This window comes from Myotis myotis, unplaced genomic scaffold, assembly GCF_014108235.1.
Source record: "Myotis myotis isolate mMyoMyo1 unplaced genomic scaffold, mMyoMyo1.p scaffold_m19_p_7, whole genome shotgun sequence".
In the NCBI taxonomy this organism is placed as follows: domain Eukaryota; kingdom Metazoa; phylum Chordata; class Mammalia; order Chiroptera; family Vespertilionidae; genus Myotis; species Myotis myotis.
In genome coordinates, this window is record NW_023416379.1 from 39,898,663 (window position 1) to 39,913,409 (window position 14,747).

At 41.5% G+C, this 14,747-nt stretch overlaps 1 protein-coding gene across 6 annotated transcripts in view; it reads right to left on the reverse strand.

Moving 5' to 3' along the window:
• Window positions 1-14,747, reverse strand: part of CRYBG1 (crystallin beta-gamma domain containing 1) — a 195,978-nt gene that overhangs the window by 79,151 nt on the left and 102,080 nt on the right. Inside the window, exon 1 of one of the 6 annotated variants that reach the window (XM_036316255.1) lies at window positions 10,389-10,586. The exons of the other annotated variants lie outside the window; for them this stretch is intronic. Within the exon in view, the coding sequence (XP_036172148.1) occupies window positions 10,389-10,391 (3 nt within the window). The 5' untranslated portion in view covers window positions 10,392-10,586. Of the gene's footprint in view, window positions 1-10,388; window positions 10,587-14,747 lie in introns of those variants that run through there. 6 annotated transcript variants of the gene reach the window in all.

Sequence of the window (14,747 nt, forward strand, 5' to 3'; positions counted from 1 at the left end):
CACTACATGAACATACTGACTGCACAGAGTATATTACACCCATGCCTTGCCGTACAGTAATAGATGTGACAGAGCACAGCAGAGGCGCTCTCACTCATGGAGTGCTGTCTTTAGAAGCTGTTAACGCTGTAAGCAGTGTGTGGCGGCTATTTCTGTTTCTGTGACCCAAGCTTTTGACCATGATGGGCTAGAGAAACTGACTCCCCTTACCCTTTGGCTTTAGTTTGGTTCAGCCAGTGGCAGGCACTGGCAGAACTGAAGGGAGACGAGTGAGGTTGAAGTGGGTTTTCCCCTCCTCTCTCTGTCCTTAGGCTCTGCGTTGGGTGTAGCTGGTTTACTATGGTGTCTGCCAGGCAGCCTTCCTCTACAGCTACACTTCTCTCTCCAGGTTCCAGTAATTGCTTCTTCCTCTTGCCCCGTCAGACCTAGGATGGAGAGGGTGCTGGCCAGGGAGTTGCTTCACTGTCCTTTGCTTGTGGCAGAACCAGGTTTTGTGGCGCGTGAAGCATAAATAATTTTGAGAGCTCTCTTTAAGAACAAGAGCACAAAACACTGGATGACAGACTTAGGGGCAGAGCCTTGGAAGAGGCCATGTGAGCGAAGAACCCCAAAGCTTAAGCTTCTTTCACCTTTTCTTTTCCTTAAAACCTGCCCACACTTTGTCAACAACCCTCATTACCTTCCTCAGGAACCCAGGTTGAGTGTGCCGTTTCCTGTGCTGGAAACTAATATTGACTGTCTGTCTAATTACGGGTAACAAGTAATGGAGAATGTTTCCCTATATGTAAATTGAACAGTTCCTCAAACATTTTCTTTTTCTCACAAAGATAACTATCATGTTGATTAATGTGCTTTATAGTAGAGATGCATAGTCTTAATTTGGTGAATAGTTTCTTTCTTATGTGTAACTAAGAGGAGATAAAGAATTGAAATTTATAGCAAACTATTTCTTACAGCAAAGGACCTGAATAGACACTTCTCCAAAGAGCACAAATGGCCAATAGACATATGAAAAGATGCTCAAAGTCACTAATCATCAGAGAAATGCAAATTAAAACCACAATGAGACATCACCTCACACCTGTCAGAATGGCTATCATCAATAAATCCACAAAAGACAAGTGTTGGCGAGGATGTGGAGAAAAGGGAACTGCTGTGCATTTTTGGGGGGAATGCAGATTGGTGCAGCCACTGTGGAAAACAGTATGGCATTTCCTAAGAAAAATAAAAAATGGAACTGCCTTATGACCCAGTGATTTCACTTCCGAAGAAACCCGAAACACTGATTCAAAAGAATACATGCACCACTATGTTCACTGCAGCATTATTTACAATAGCCAAGATTTGGAAGTAGCCCAAGGCACATAAGTAGAGGAGTGGATTAAAAATATGAATTACACAGTGGAATTCTACTTGGCCATAAGAAAGACAATCTTACCTTTTGTGATAGCAAGAAGGGCCTAGAGGGCATCATGCTCAGTGAAATAAGCCAGTCAGAGAAAGACAAATACCATATGATTTCACTTATAAGTGGAATCTAATGAACAAAAGAAACCCAGATACAGAGAACAGACTGACAACTGTCAGAAGGGAAACAGATGAAGTGATTAAGCAAAAAACCCTACAAACTCATGGACACAAACAACAGTATGGTGATTATCAGAGGGGAAGGGGAGGGGGGGGAGGTAGAAAAGGGAAAAGGGGGAATAAATGGTGATGGAAGGAGACTAGACTTTCAATGATGAGCGCTCAATGCAATGTGCAGAGTTGTACATTTGAAACCTATATAATTTTATTGGCCAATGTAACACCAATACATTCCATTAAAAACGTTTGGCAGGCCCTAGCTGGTTTTGCTCAGTGGATAGAGCATTGCCCACAGACTGAGGGATCCCGGGTTTGACTCTGGTCAAGGTCAAGTTTTTACCTAGGTTGCAGGGTCCCTGGCCCTCATCCAGGTGCATGCAGGAGGCAACCAATTAATGTGTCTCTCTCGCATAGATATTTTTCTCTGTCTCTCCCTCTCCCTTCCACTCTCTCTAAAAAAATCAATGGAGCCTCATCCGGTTTGGCTCAGTAGATACAGTGTTGGCCTTTGGACCAAAGGGTCCCGGGCTCAATTCCGCCAAGGGCACATACCTCCGTTTCAGGCTCCTCCCTGTCAGGGCACGTGCAGCAGGCAACCAATCGATGTGTTTCTCTCACATTGATGTTTCTCCCTGTCTTTCCCTCTCTTCCACTCTCTCTGAAATCAATGGAAAAATATCCTCAGGTGAGAATTAACCCCCCTGCCCCAAATGTATGGCAGAAAGTAGTGAATTTATTTCAAGAAAATGGAACAATCATTATCTTTCCAATTCATATATACTTCCCAGAAATATCTCAGTTCTCTGTAATTTCTAGTGGGAATTATTGACCTCACAATTCTCAAAGAAGCAGAATGCATGCTTTACCTAGGAGAGCAAGGGAACACCACTAAATGGGGATCAAAACATTTATCCTCTCAAAAATTCCTCCAGTGTCATGGGGTATTGAGAAATTCATATAAAATAATACATGTAGACATGCTTCGAAAATCACAAAGCACCTTAAGACAGTGATTGTTGGCATAATTAATAGCCTTATGTTTTGCTGATGTTTCATAGCCCAAGTTTAAATTATAGAAGCTAAGTAAATAACTAATTAGATTAACTTATGATTCTCAGTTGGTGAGATGAAGATGAAAATAGTCTGAAAATAGCCATATTAGATGCCATTTGTAAAGGAGTTCTATCAGCAGAACTTGGCATATCATTGCTTACGACCACATTTTCAATGTGCCATGACTAGAATAAAGAAAACAAGCAAAAGTCTACCTTTTTAAAAATCTTTTCCCCCAGATCATAACATATAGCATATATGCAAATGGGAAGAGACAGCCCCTTTGGATCACCCTATGTGGAATAGCACTTCATTTTCTATAACCTTATCCTTGTTTATCTTCATAGCACTTATTTCCTGCACTATACTTCATATTTATTGGTACTCTTTATTGTGTCTTTTCTTACAGAATGTTAGCTGCATGATGACAAGAATGTAGTCCTTAACTCTTTCCCAATTCATGGTACCCAATAGGCACATCAACTGTATTTTCCAGAAATCCCTCATTCTCTCACCCATGAACAAGTCAGAGCCAGACAACAGTGTGCAGAGGAGTGGCCAATGGCTTGGGGGCAATGGATGTCCACAGTGAACAATTCTCAGACAGGAATAAAGGCCTGTCTCTAGCCTTCTCAAGTGATTCCCCCCAGATCCAGTTTCTGAATTACTCATCCTCTGGATTGTTTTGAGGCTTAAATTGAGACAGGCCAGTAAGCCAGGACAAGCAAAGCAGGACACCGAGACTGATAGTTAGACAGCAGTTTGCAGCCACCTAGCAAATCCTGTCTTCCCTAAACCAAGGACACTTACGAGAAAATGGGACATTTATAATGCCTTCTTAAAAATATTTTCAACAATAAAGATGAATTTTTTAAAAAGAAAAAAAAAAAGGTAAATGGTTTGCACTTTTCCCCAACCAGAAAGTAAATAGCTTTATATCACCCTACCCAGGGAGACAGATAACAGAAATCCAATCAGTGCCATTTGCCAACCACACCCCAGGACAGATGAAGTTAAGAGAATAAATCTCATTTTGGTGCATCAGCATAAAGCTGATGAATATTCTACTGATCCTCCCCTAAGACCTCCCTAAAAAGCCCAGCCTTTAAAACCCCTCAAAATCGAAGGTCCCAGAGTGCACTTTCCCTCCCAGGAACACGCCTGCGCCTCTCTCCCTGACCCCCTTTTCCTCCATAGGCACCCATCTCCTAAACTCTACATCTCTTCAAATCTAAGGGACCCCAGAGGCTTGCAATCAGAGCAGCAATGGGCAGTGGCAGTTCATCTCCGGGAAACCCCTTGAACCTGTCCCCAAGGCTCCCTTCTTTCTGACTTCTTAGTGCACCAAATCAAACCAACCCAGGCTCATTTCCCCAACCCTTTCTTGTTTCACTGTCCCCAGCTTTTTTTTTTTTTTTTAAAATATATATTTTTATTGATTTCAGAAAGGAAGGGAGAGAGAGATAGAAACATCAGTGATGAGAGAGTCATTGATCGGCTGCCTCCTGCACGCCCCCTACTGGGGATTGAGCCTGAAACAAGGGCATGTGCCCTTGACTGGAATCGAACCTGGGATCCTCCAGTCCAGAGGCCGATGCTCTATCCACTGAGCCAAATCAGGTAGGGCACTGTCCTCAGCTTTAATAAATGTCCTCCAAACTTCACCTGGACTTTGGTTGTGAAATTTTTCCTGCATGAAGCCAAGAACCCACACATTAGCCGGCTCTGGGCAGACCCACTGAGGGCCAGGTCCCTTTCCAGTAACAAAATGAGATGTTTGTCAAACACCTAGCACAGTATCTCAGGAAGAGACAGGGAATGGAAAAGGAGAGCTTAAAGGAAAATAAAAGAAATACATATTCATACTGGAAAGTCAGAATATATAAACCAATATAATGAAGAAAATATAAATTATCCTTTATGTATCCATCCCAAAACACCAATATTACTTTTTTTTTTTTTTTGGCTCTTTTTGGAAGATTATATAACACTAGAGGCCTGGTGCACAAAAATTTGTGCACTCGGGGTGGGGGGGCCCTCAGCCCGGCCTGTGCCCTCTCGCAGTCTGGGACCCCTCAGGGGATGACCACCTGCTGGCTTAGGCCCACTCCCCAGGGGATTGGGCCTAAGCTAGCAGTCAGACATCCCCCTGGCAGCCCAGGAGCCCTCGGGGGATGTCCACTTGCCAGCGGGGAGCAGGCCTAAGCTGCAGTCAGACATCCTTAGCACTGCTGAGGAGGCGGGAGAGGCTCCCACCACCACCGCTGTACTGGCAGCCATCAGCCTGGCTTGTGGCTGAGCAGAGCTTCCCCTGTGGGAGCGCACTGACCACCAGGGGGCAGTCCTTCATTGAGCGTCTGCCCCCTGGTGGTCAGTGTGTGTGATAGTGACCAGTCATTCCCAGTCGTTCTGCTGTTAGGGTAAATTTGCATATTACCCTTTTATTATATAGGATAGAGGCCTGGTGCATGGGTGGGGGCCGGCTGGTTTGCCCTTAAGGGTGTCCCCAATCAGGGTGAGGGTCCTGCTGGGTTGCCTGGCCAGCCTGGGTGAGGGGCTGAGGGCCGTTTTCAGGCTGGCCACAGCCCCTTCAGGGTGGGGGTCCCCACTGGGGTGCCTGGCCAGCCTGGGTGAGGAGCTGAGGGCTGTTTGCAGGCTGGCCAAGCCCCCCAGCGGGGACCCTCACCCATGAGGGTGTGGCCATCCTGGGTGAGGAGCTGATGGCTGTTTGCAGGCTGGCCACAGCCCCCAGCCACCCAAGCTCCCAGTGGAGGCTGGCTGGAAGCAGGTATCTGGGATTTATTTATCATCTATAATTGAAACTTTGTTGCCTTGAGCAGAGGCCTCAGCTGGCCAGGGCAGGTGGGAAGCTTGGCTTCCTCCATCGCCAGGGCAACCAAGCCTCCTGATTGCTCCAGCTCCATGGCTGCCAGCCGCCATCTTGGTTGGGTTAATTTGCATACAGTCGCTCTGACTGGCTGGTGGGTGTGACTTGGGGCATAGTGGAGGTGCGGTCAATTTGCATGTTTCTCTTTTATTAGATTATATCCTTTTGTATATGTTGTTTGGTATATTGTTCTGGCATTATATAACATCATTGTTCTTTCGCTAAAGTCATGCCGATAAATACATATCTATAATAGTATTTTTAATGGTTGCACTGAGTTCCATTATGTCAACATAGCACAATGCCTACAGGTGTTCATTTATGTTATTTTCTTTTTTTTCCCTAATATATGTTTATTGATATCAGAGTGGAAGGGAGAGGGAGAGAGAGATAGAAACATCAATGATGAGAGACAGTCATTGATCGGCCACCTCCTGCACGCCCCACACTGGGGATTGAGACCACACCCCAGCATGTGCCCTTGACTGGAACCAAACCTGGGACCCTTCAGTCCACAGGCCAATGCTCTATCCACTGAGCCAAACCAGGTAGGGCTCATTTATGTTATTTTCAATGCATTGCAGACTGCAAAGAAGATACTTGTAGCTTACCTCTACACATATCCCTAACTATTTGCATAGGATACATTCCTAATTAATAATCAAGAAATAAAAAGAAAAACCATTGCCTGGCTGGGGTGGCTCAGTAGTTGAGCATCAACCCATGAACCAGAAGGTCACAGGTTGTGGAGTCCATCCCCAGTGGTGGGTGTGCAGAAGGCAGTCAATCGATGTTTCTCTCTCATGGATTTCTATTTTTCTATCTCTCTCTCTTCCCCTCTCTCTAAAATCAATAAAAAAGGGAGGGGGGAGAAAAGGAAAACCATAATGAGATATCTTTACACACCCACCATATTAAAAAATAGCTAAAAAGACCAATAATAGAGAGGATGTGAAGCAATAGGAACTGTGATTAGAATGTAAATTGGCACCACTACTTTGGAAAGCACTTGGCATTATATAACATGCATATTCTATGAGCAAGTAATTCCTCTCAGTGTAGTCCCTAGAGCAGCAGTTCTCAAAAGTTTAGTTTCAGGACCCCTTGACACTCTTAAAAATTAAGGACCTCAAGAGCCTTTGTTTATGTAGGCTATATCTACCAATACTTACCAGGTTGGAAATTAAAACTGAGCAATTTTTAAAATTTAGCACTACTCAGGAAACATTCTATTAATCATCAGAATGTCATGTTGCCTCTGGCTCTCCACTGCACACTTGTGAGAGCATGAGCATGAAAGGCTAGTAACATCTCAGCATTATTATGAACATAGTTTCGACATATGGGCACCTCTGAAAGATCTCAGGAAGCCCCAAGGGTTCCCAGGCCTCACTTTGAGAACTGCTGACCTCCGGAAGCTCATAAACATCGGTTCAGTACATACACACAAGAATGTTCATAGCAGTGCTGCTTGTAATAGCCCCCAACAAGAAACAGACCCAGATCCCATCAACAGTAAAATAAATAAGTTAACTGTAGTGCATTTATAAAATAGGACACAAAAATAGAAATGAATGAACTCCAGTTGCACACAATTGATAGATGAATTTTATGAACATAATGTTGATCAAAAGAATCCACACAAAAATGAGAACATAAATATATAATTCCATTTATATGAAATTCAAAGACAGGAAAACTAGTTTGCATTGTCTTGGGATATATTCTTATTGGTTCTCTCTTGTGGAGTAGAGCCTCTCTTTAAATTTTTTATATTATATCCATCGTGGGTTTTTCCCCATTAACTTTTCTTTTTAAAAATATTTCAATAAAACATTGACTAATTATCTTGATTACTGAGGTTTTTGGCACTCCCTTAATCTTTGCTCCTAAGGCAAGTGCCCACGCCCCTCACCCTAGTACTGGTCCTGGTAATGAGGGAGGTGTGGGAGGGGTGATCAGAAAGAGACCTCAAGAGACATATGGGGTGGTAGCATCACAATATTTCTTGACCTGCGCCTAGTTATTCTGGTGCTTGCTTTAGAAATATTCATTACATCTTATATTTATATTTTATACACTTTTCTGATGCATGCTACATTTTACAGTTAAGCATTTCTTTGTTTTTAATGGCATCAAACATGTTTTATATATTTATTGGCATTTTTAAAAAACTTTGGGCATTTTATTTATAAACCAAGACTTGGCCTTTTATTTTTACTCTTCTGTGATTTATTTCAGCTAACAATTCTTTTTTTAAAAAAAATATTTTTATTGATTTCAGAGAGGAAGGGAAAAGAGATAGAAACATCAAAGATGAGAGAGGATCACTGATTAGCTGCCTCCTGCATACCTCCTACTGGGAATCGACCCACAGCCCACGCATGTGCCCTGGCCGAGAATCGAACCGTGACCTCCTGGTTCATAGGCTGACACTCAACCACCAAGCCACACTGACTGGGCTCAGCTAACAATTCTTAAGAAGCAACTATGAGCCAGGAACCTCGTAACAGTCCTGAAAGGTGGTAACTGTCATACTTACCTCACATTTGATAAAACTGTAGAGTAAAAACTAATTTAAGTGATTTGCCTAAGGTCATGCACGGCTGGTGGGACCAGAAGATGCACATTCCTCTCCTATTTCCTGCTCTGGTCCTTTTGGTTGGGGGGAGGAGAAGGGGAGGTCCAAGAATGGGAAATGGACAGTAGAAACCAAGGAGCAGGGCTGGGAGGGGCAACTCCAGAGGAGCCCAGAGAACTGCACTGGAACTATCACACTGGGGAGAAATTCACCCTTCAGCTCACTGGGGCCTATTCAATTATGAGTTTTCATTCAGTGTCTAATATCTTTCTCCACTCCCTGGGTTTTCTGGCCCTCTCACTGCCCTGCTTCCTGCCCTCAGGAAAATCCACTTGATTTCCCCCTATGGAATTTAATCCAGTTCTTCACTCCTCCACTAGATTGTCCCCGGGGGATTGGGAGTCTGTGAGAAAGTTGCTGCTGCCTCAGATTTGCAAAGTAAAACTTATTTCATCACCTCTCACCACTCTGCTCCTGGCAGGCAGCGTGAGCCCGGATGCCGCCTCTCTGCCTCAGCTTGCAGGTTTGGATTGCATTTTGCAAACACTATTCCTGTACAGGCTTGAGGCGGACAAGCCTGTGCATCCAGGTTGAGCGCTGCCCTAGTTCTGTTTTGCTTGGAGACACAGGCAGCAGGTTTCTGCCCACTTCAACGTTTGAATGAAAATGAAAATGTCAGTCTCACTGGCCACTCTTAGTACCTGCAGTGCCTTCCATGCACCTTTATTTCATATTGCAGGGAAATTAAGGGAGAAACAACCTTCAAAATTGTCAGCCTGGCCAATACACCTCCTCCTGCAGCTCTACCCACCCTACCCCGGCTGGCTTACCAATGCACGTAGGCTACAGCTCAATTAATCTGCGTAGTACATTTCTTAGATATTTATGATTAAGCCTTAAAAAAATGATTGACCAAAATGTCATAAAATTCACTTATTAAACTTAAAATGCTTTTTTGGAGGTTCATAGTCAAGATGCTCTTAGGTGTTTACTTTTTTAAAATTTGCCAAATCATTTTATTTTTATTTTATTTATTAAATTTGTTTTGTTTTTGTTAATCCCCACCCAAGGATACTGTTCCATTGATTTTTAGAGAGAGTGGAAGGGAGGGGGAGAGACAGAGAGAGAGAGAAACATCGATGTAAGAGAGACAAATCAATTGGTTGCCTCCCAGGGCTGGGGATCAGATCGAGCCTGCAACTGAGGTAGGTGGCCTTAACTGGAATCGAACCCAGAACTCTTCGGTGCAAGGGCCGACGCTCTATCCATTGAGCCAAACCGGTTACTGCTCCAAATCATTTTAAAAAGGCATTTCTTATAAAAACACAAGGTGTTAAATCTGTGAAGATTAGGAGCTCATCTCTTAGTGTAAAGACTGTTTGACAGTGTAATTATGAAGCCATTGTGACTAAAATATCAAGGAAAGAAAATGGTGGTAGTAATACCCAACACACATTTGGGGCTTTATATTTATGCCTTTATGATCAAACTAGTGAGCAACATTTAATAGACCTTACATAAACCTATTTTTCTTAAAAGTTTACAAGATTGCTTTTTTTCTCATAACTTATTTTAAGCCACAGCACTTGTTGAATGATGGGGTTGTAAGAAGCTGCAGTCCATAAATTTCTGTGCCCTAATAAAATCTCGTTTGGGGAAAGTATGTGCAATACATAATAACTCGTTATGGGGACAACGCCCATTGGAGAATTCATTTGAAAGATAACCTACATTTTAAAATAATGTGTAACAGAGTTCTACATTCTCTTACCATGAAGGCAAATAAAGATCATTCCTTACTCTTAATACAATGCTTCCCAAGTAGTGTATTCCAAGGGGCTGGACATCAGTTTGTCCTTGACATTTGGAAAAGAGGCGGGGAGAAAAGACTTTTTTTTTTTTTAACTGAGGGGGAGGGGGGAGGAGAGGATTAACTAAATTCTTTAAAGCACACTCAACAACAGGTCTATAGAACTGACAGGGTAAGGCTGGCAGGTAGAACTAACTCAAATATAGCTTGTCAAAGATTACCGGCAATATTTTAAAGATCACATACTAGGCATTTTCACGTCTACTTCAAGCCAAAGTCCCCCAGGGTACTCAGCCTCCCATTATATTCCTTCTACTCACTATTGCTTACAATTTTTAAGCCCAGAGAATATGCCAGCTCTGGACAATAAACACATTGTGAAGTTAATTGATGTCATTAATAATACAACGTAAGTTCAAAAGAAAGTCTTAGTCAATGAAGAGATAACAAAAGTTCAATTAGTTTCTTACCATGATGTTGCTTCTTTTTGCTTTCTAGAGAACCACCAAGAGAATATGAGAAGTAAAATGTAGCTGTTCAGGCATTACCAATATCAATCTTCTGATTTCTCAAAATAGCCCCGTCTAGTCTTCCTCCTTCCAGCCTACCCAGTTTAACTCTCACCAGCTCCCTCTCCAGCCCTGCTGTTCCCTCCCAGAGGCTGAGCTGAATGACAGATACTGACAGTTATGGGAAAAGCACCTTTAATAAGGGTGTGTTTGATTCAAGAGTTGCAAGGGTTAAAGAGGTGCGCCCTTCTTGGGGTGTGACACTGAGCCACAGTGCCTGAAAAGGCAACAGAGGAAGTTTTGAGAAAGTTTCCCTGCATGCATTAAATTATATGGAAACCCGGACACAGGAAATAGGAAGTAGATAAAGCAAGAAAAATATTTTAGCTTTAATTTTCTTTTTCTAGTGAACGTCAACTTTCTTAATGCCGAGTTTTCGCGGGGTCTTGTTTTAACTCCAGCTTTTGTGTAGTTGTGCTTTTTTAAAAAGATATGAATTATATCCCATAAGCCACATACCATGTAACATTACAAAAAATATGAGTGCAACATAATAAAAAAGGCAAATATTATGCCCACCTCATTAAAACCCAAATACTTGATATTTACATTCATCAATTAATATAAGTCAGTAATTATCATAGCATTTGCTCCAGTTATTTCTAGTTTGCATAAGTCTTATCAGAGCTTTTTAGTATTTGGTAACAAGTTTCACTCTTCAACAAAATGGTCACACTACTGTTGGACTTATTAATTACTTAAGGATTTATTATTAGCTGATAGAAATCAGAAGAAATGTTCTCCTATTTTTTTTTCCCATCATAACCATCAGTATTAGAAACATTTGTTAAATACTTACTGGCTCATGTCAATGTGCAAGCATATATTATTGATGATGAGTGTATATGTGAGGTGCTATTCTTTTTTATCATTTTAATTTTAGTTTAAATTATGGTAAAAAGCATATAACAAAATGTACCATCTTAATCATTTTTAGGTGTACAGTTCAGTAGTGTTAACAATTTTCACCTTGTTGTGCCACAGAGCTACCTTTTTCATTTTGCAAAATGGAAACTATACCTCTTAAACAACTCTCCATTTCCCCCTTCCCTAGCCCCTGAAAGCCACCATGCTCCTTTCTGTCTCTATGTGTTAGACTACTCCAGGCACCAAACATAGAGTGTTTTTGTCTTTTTGTGACCAGCTTATTTCACTAAGCACAAATCCTCAAGGTTTGTTCATGTTGTAGCATGAGACAGGATTTCCTCCTTTTTTAAGGTTAAATAATATTCCATTGTATGTATGTACCAACTTTTTTTATTCATTCATCTGTTAGTGGACATTTGGGTAGCTTCCATCTCTGAGCTATTGTGAATAATGCTGCAATGAATATAGAATGCAAATATCTCTTTAAGGTCCTACCTTCAGTTCTGTTGGATATATTCCCAGAAGTGGGATTGTTGGATCAAAAGGCAATTGTATGTTTAATTTTTTGAGGAACCTTCATGCTAGGTTTTCCTTAGTAGCTGCACCATTTTTACATTCCCATCACATCTTCACTAACACTAGCTATTTTTTTTTATATTAGCCATCCTAATGGGTATCTCACTGTGATTTTGATGGACATTTCTGTAATAATCAGTGATGTTAAACATCTTTTCATATGCGCGTATTTGTAGCTCTTCTTTGGAGAAATGTCTATTCAAGTCCTTGGCTCATTTTCAAAATCAGAATATTTGTTTCTTTTGTTCTTGAGTAAGAAAGCTATTCTTTTTTAAAAATTTATTTATTGATTAGAGAGGAAGAAACATCAGTTTGTTGTTCCACTTATTCATGCATTCATTTTGTATTGATTTTTGCAGAGAGAGGAAGGGAGAGGGAGAGAGAGAGCAAAACATCAATCTGTTGTCTCTCCTATATGCACCCTACCAGGAATTCAGCCTGCAACCCAGCCATGTGCCCTGACTGGGAATCAAACCAGCAACCTTTTGGCCATGGAACAACGCTTCAACCAACTGAATCACACTGGCCAGGGCCATTGGTTGATTCTTTTATGTGCCCTCAGGGGGGATTGAACCCACAAACTTGGCTTATTGGGATGATGCTCTAACCAACTGAGCTACCTGGTCAGGGCAGAGAGCTATTCTTAAGAAGAGTTATAAGAAGTTGTAACTATACCTATTTTAAAAATATATTACAAATTTATCTATGCTTGGCAGAAAACAATTCACTTTCTCCTGGTCTAAACTCAGTGATAATTTCCTCTTTGTTGTCTATATAAAAAGATAAAATTTGAATAGTTTGAGAGTTAAAATCTCCTAAAGTAAAAAAAAAAAAAGTTATCTTAAATAATCACTCAAAAATATTAAAGGGTGCCCAGCTAGTGTGGCTCAGAGGTTGAGGTGTGATTCCCAGTCAGGGCACATGCCCAGGTTATGGGCTAGATCCCCAGTGGGGGGCGTGCAGGAGGCAGCTGATCAATGATTCTCTCTCATTGTTGATGTTTCTATCTCTCTCTCCCTCCCTTCCTCTCTCTCTAAAATCAATAAAAACATTTAGAAATATTAAAAAGATATTTCTGAAAACTCAATGGTCATTTGCCAACCATAACTACACACACATGGTTACAGAAGGCTCTCATAATTCATTTATTCATTCAACAGCATTTACTGGTTGCCAGCTCTATGTCAGTTTCTGCAGATTCAAGGATGAAAAGACAGTCTCTGCCATCAAGGAACCCACAATTTGAGGTAAAAGAGAAGGAAGGAAGATAGGTGTGTGAAGGAGTGTAAGGTGATGTTATTGTTTAGAGGTATGTATGGAATGCAGTGGGCATATGATAATAGCTACCATTTATGCCTGAGCTGTGTAGAAAAAGTAGTGCTTTAGCACTAGCTGGTTTGGCTCAGTGGATAGACTGTCGGGTCATGGACTGAAAGGTCCCAGGTTTGATTCCAGTCAAAGGAACGTAAGTCGGTTGCAGACTCAATCCCTGGCTGGCCCTGGTCAGGGCAAATGCGGGAGGCAACCAATTGATGTGTCTCTCTCACATCGATGTTTCTCTCTCTCTGTTTCTCCCCCCTCCCTTCCACTCTCTCTAAAAATCAATGGAAAAATATCCTTGGATGAGGATTAAAAAAAAAAAAGGAGTACTTTATTGAAGGGGTGGCTTTTGAATTAATACTTAAAATGCATGCATCCTAGCACTGGACTTTTCTGTCTTTGTTTCTTTCTAAAGAAGTATTATGATTGGTAGCAGATAAAACCCTTATAATCTAATATTAATCAATCCTGTGGAAATCATTTATAGTAAAAAAATTTATTTTTAGTTCTGTGGCTATACATATTCTTGACAACATAATCTGAAAATAAGGTTTTTCTACTGATCCAACCTGTATAGAAAAAAAAAAACATGAAATAATTAACATCTTCTATAGCAGCGATGGCGAACCTATGACACGCGTGTCAGAGGTGACATGCAAACTCATTTTTTTGGTTGATTTTTCTTTGTTAAATGGCATTTAAATATATAAAATAAATATCAAAAATATAAATCTTTGTTTTACTATGGTTGAAAATATAAGAAAATTTCTATATGTGACACGGCACCAGAGTTAAGTTAGGGTTTTTCAAAATGCTGACACGCCAAGCTCAAAAGGTTCACCATCACTGTTCTATAGGGCACCTACAACATATTCACTATGTAAGGGATAGAGGCCTATTTTGACACCTAGAAGTTTATAGACTTGTCTATAAAACAACCAGTGTGCAGGCAGGCATATAATTAAATGCTAAAATGTGCAGAAGAAACATGTGTAATGCTTTAAGGGTTCAAAGAGTAAAAGGCCAGTGAGGGTGTGCCAGAAGACCGCAGGAAGGGCAAGCCTTGGAAGATAGATTTAATGAGACAAGAGTTGAGGAATGGCATTCCAGGTGAGGGGAAGAGCCTGCAGAAGGCTATACATAGGGACCACAGGCACAGAGGGCTCATGGGAGTGACAAGACATGTTGGAGGTCGGTGGGATAAGTAAGTGGAAGGTTGAATAAGTGAGATTAATCTAGGTTGGGGAGGGCCTTGCCAGGCATGTCAGAAGAGTGGGAAGTTGTGGGAAACACGAGACCTTTGCAGGTTCCCGAGCAAGGAGGTGATGTGATCCAAGCAGTGTTGAAGGAAGACAAGCAAGGCAGCCTTTGGTGGGTCCAGCTGGACAGGGACCTGAAGTCAGCAGTTCAGATGTGAAGGGCTAAGGGGCTGAAGTGACCATAAACTGTGGAAATAGAAGAAAAGAAAGACTGAGGGAAAGAAGACACCACTTTGAG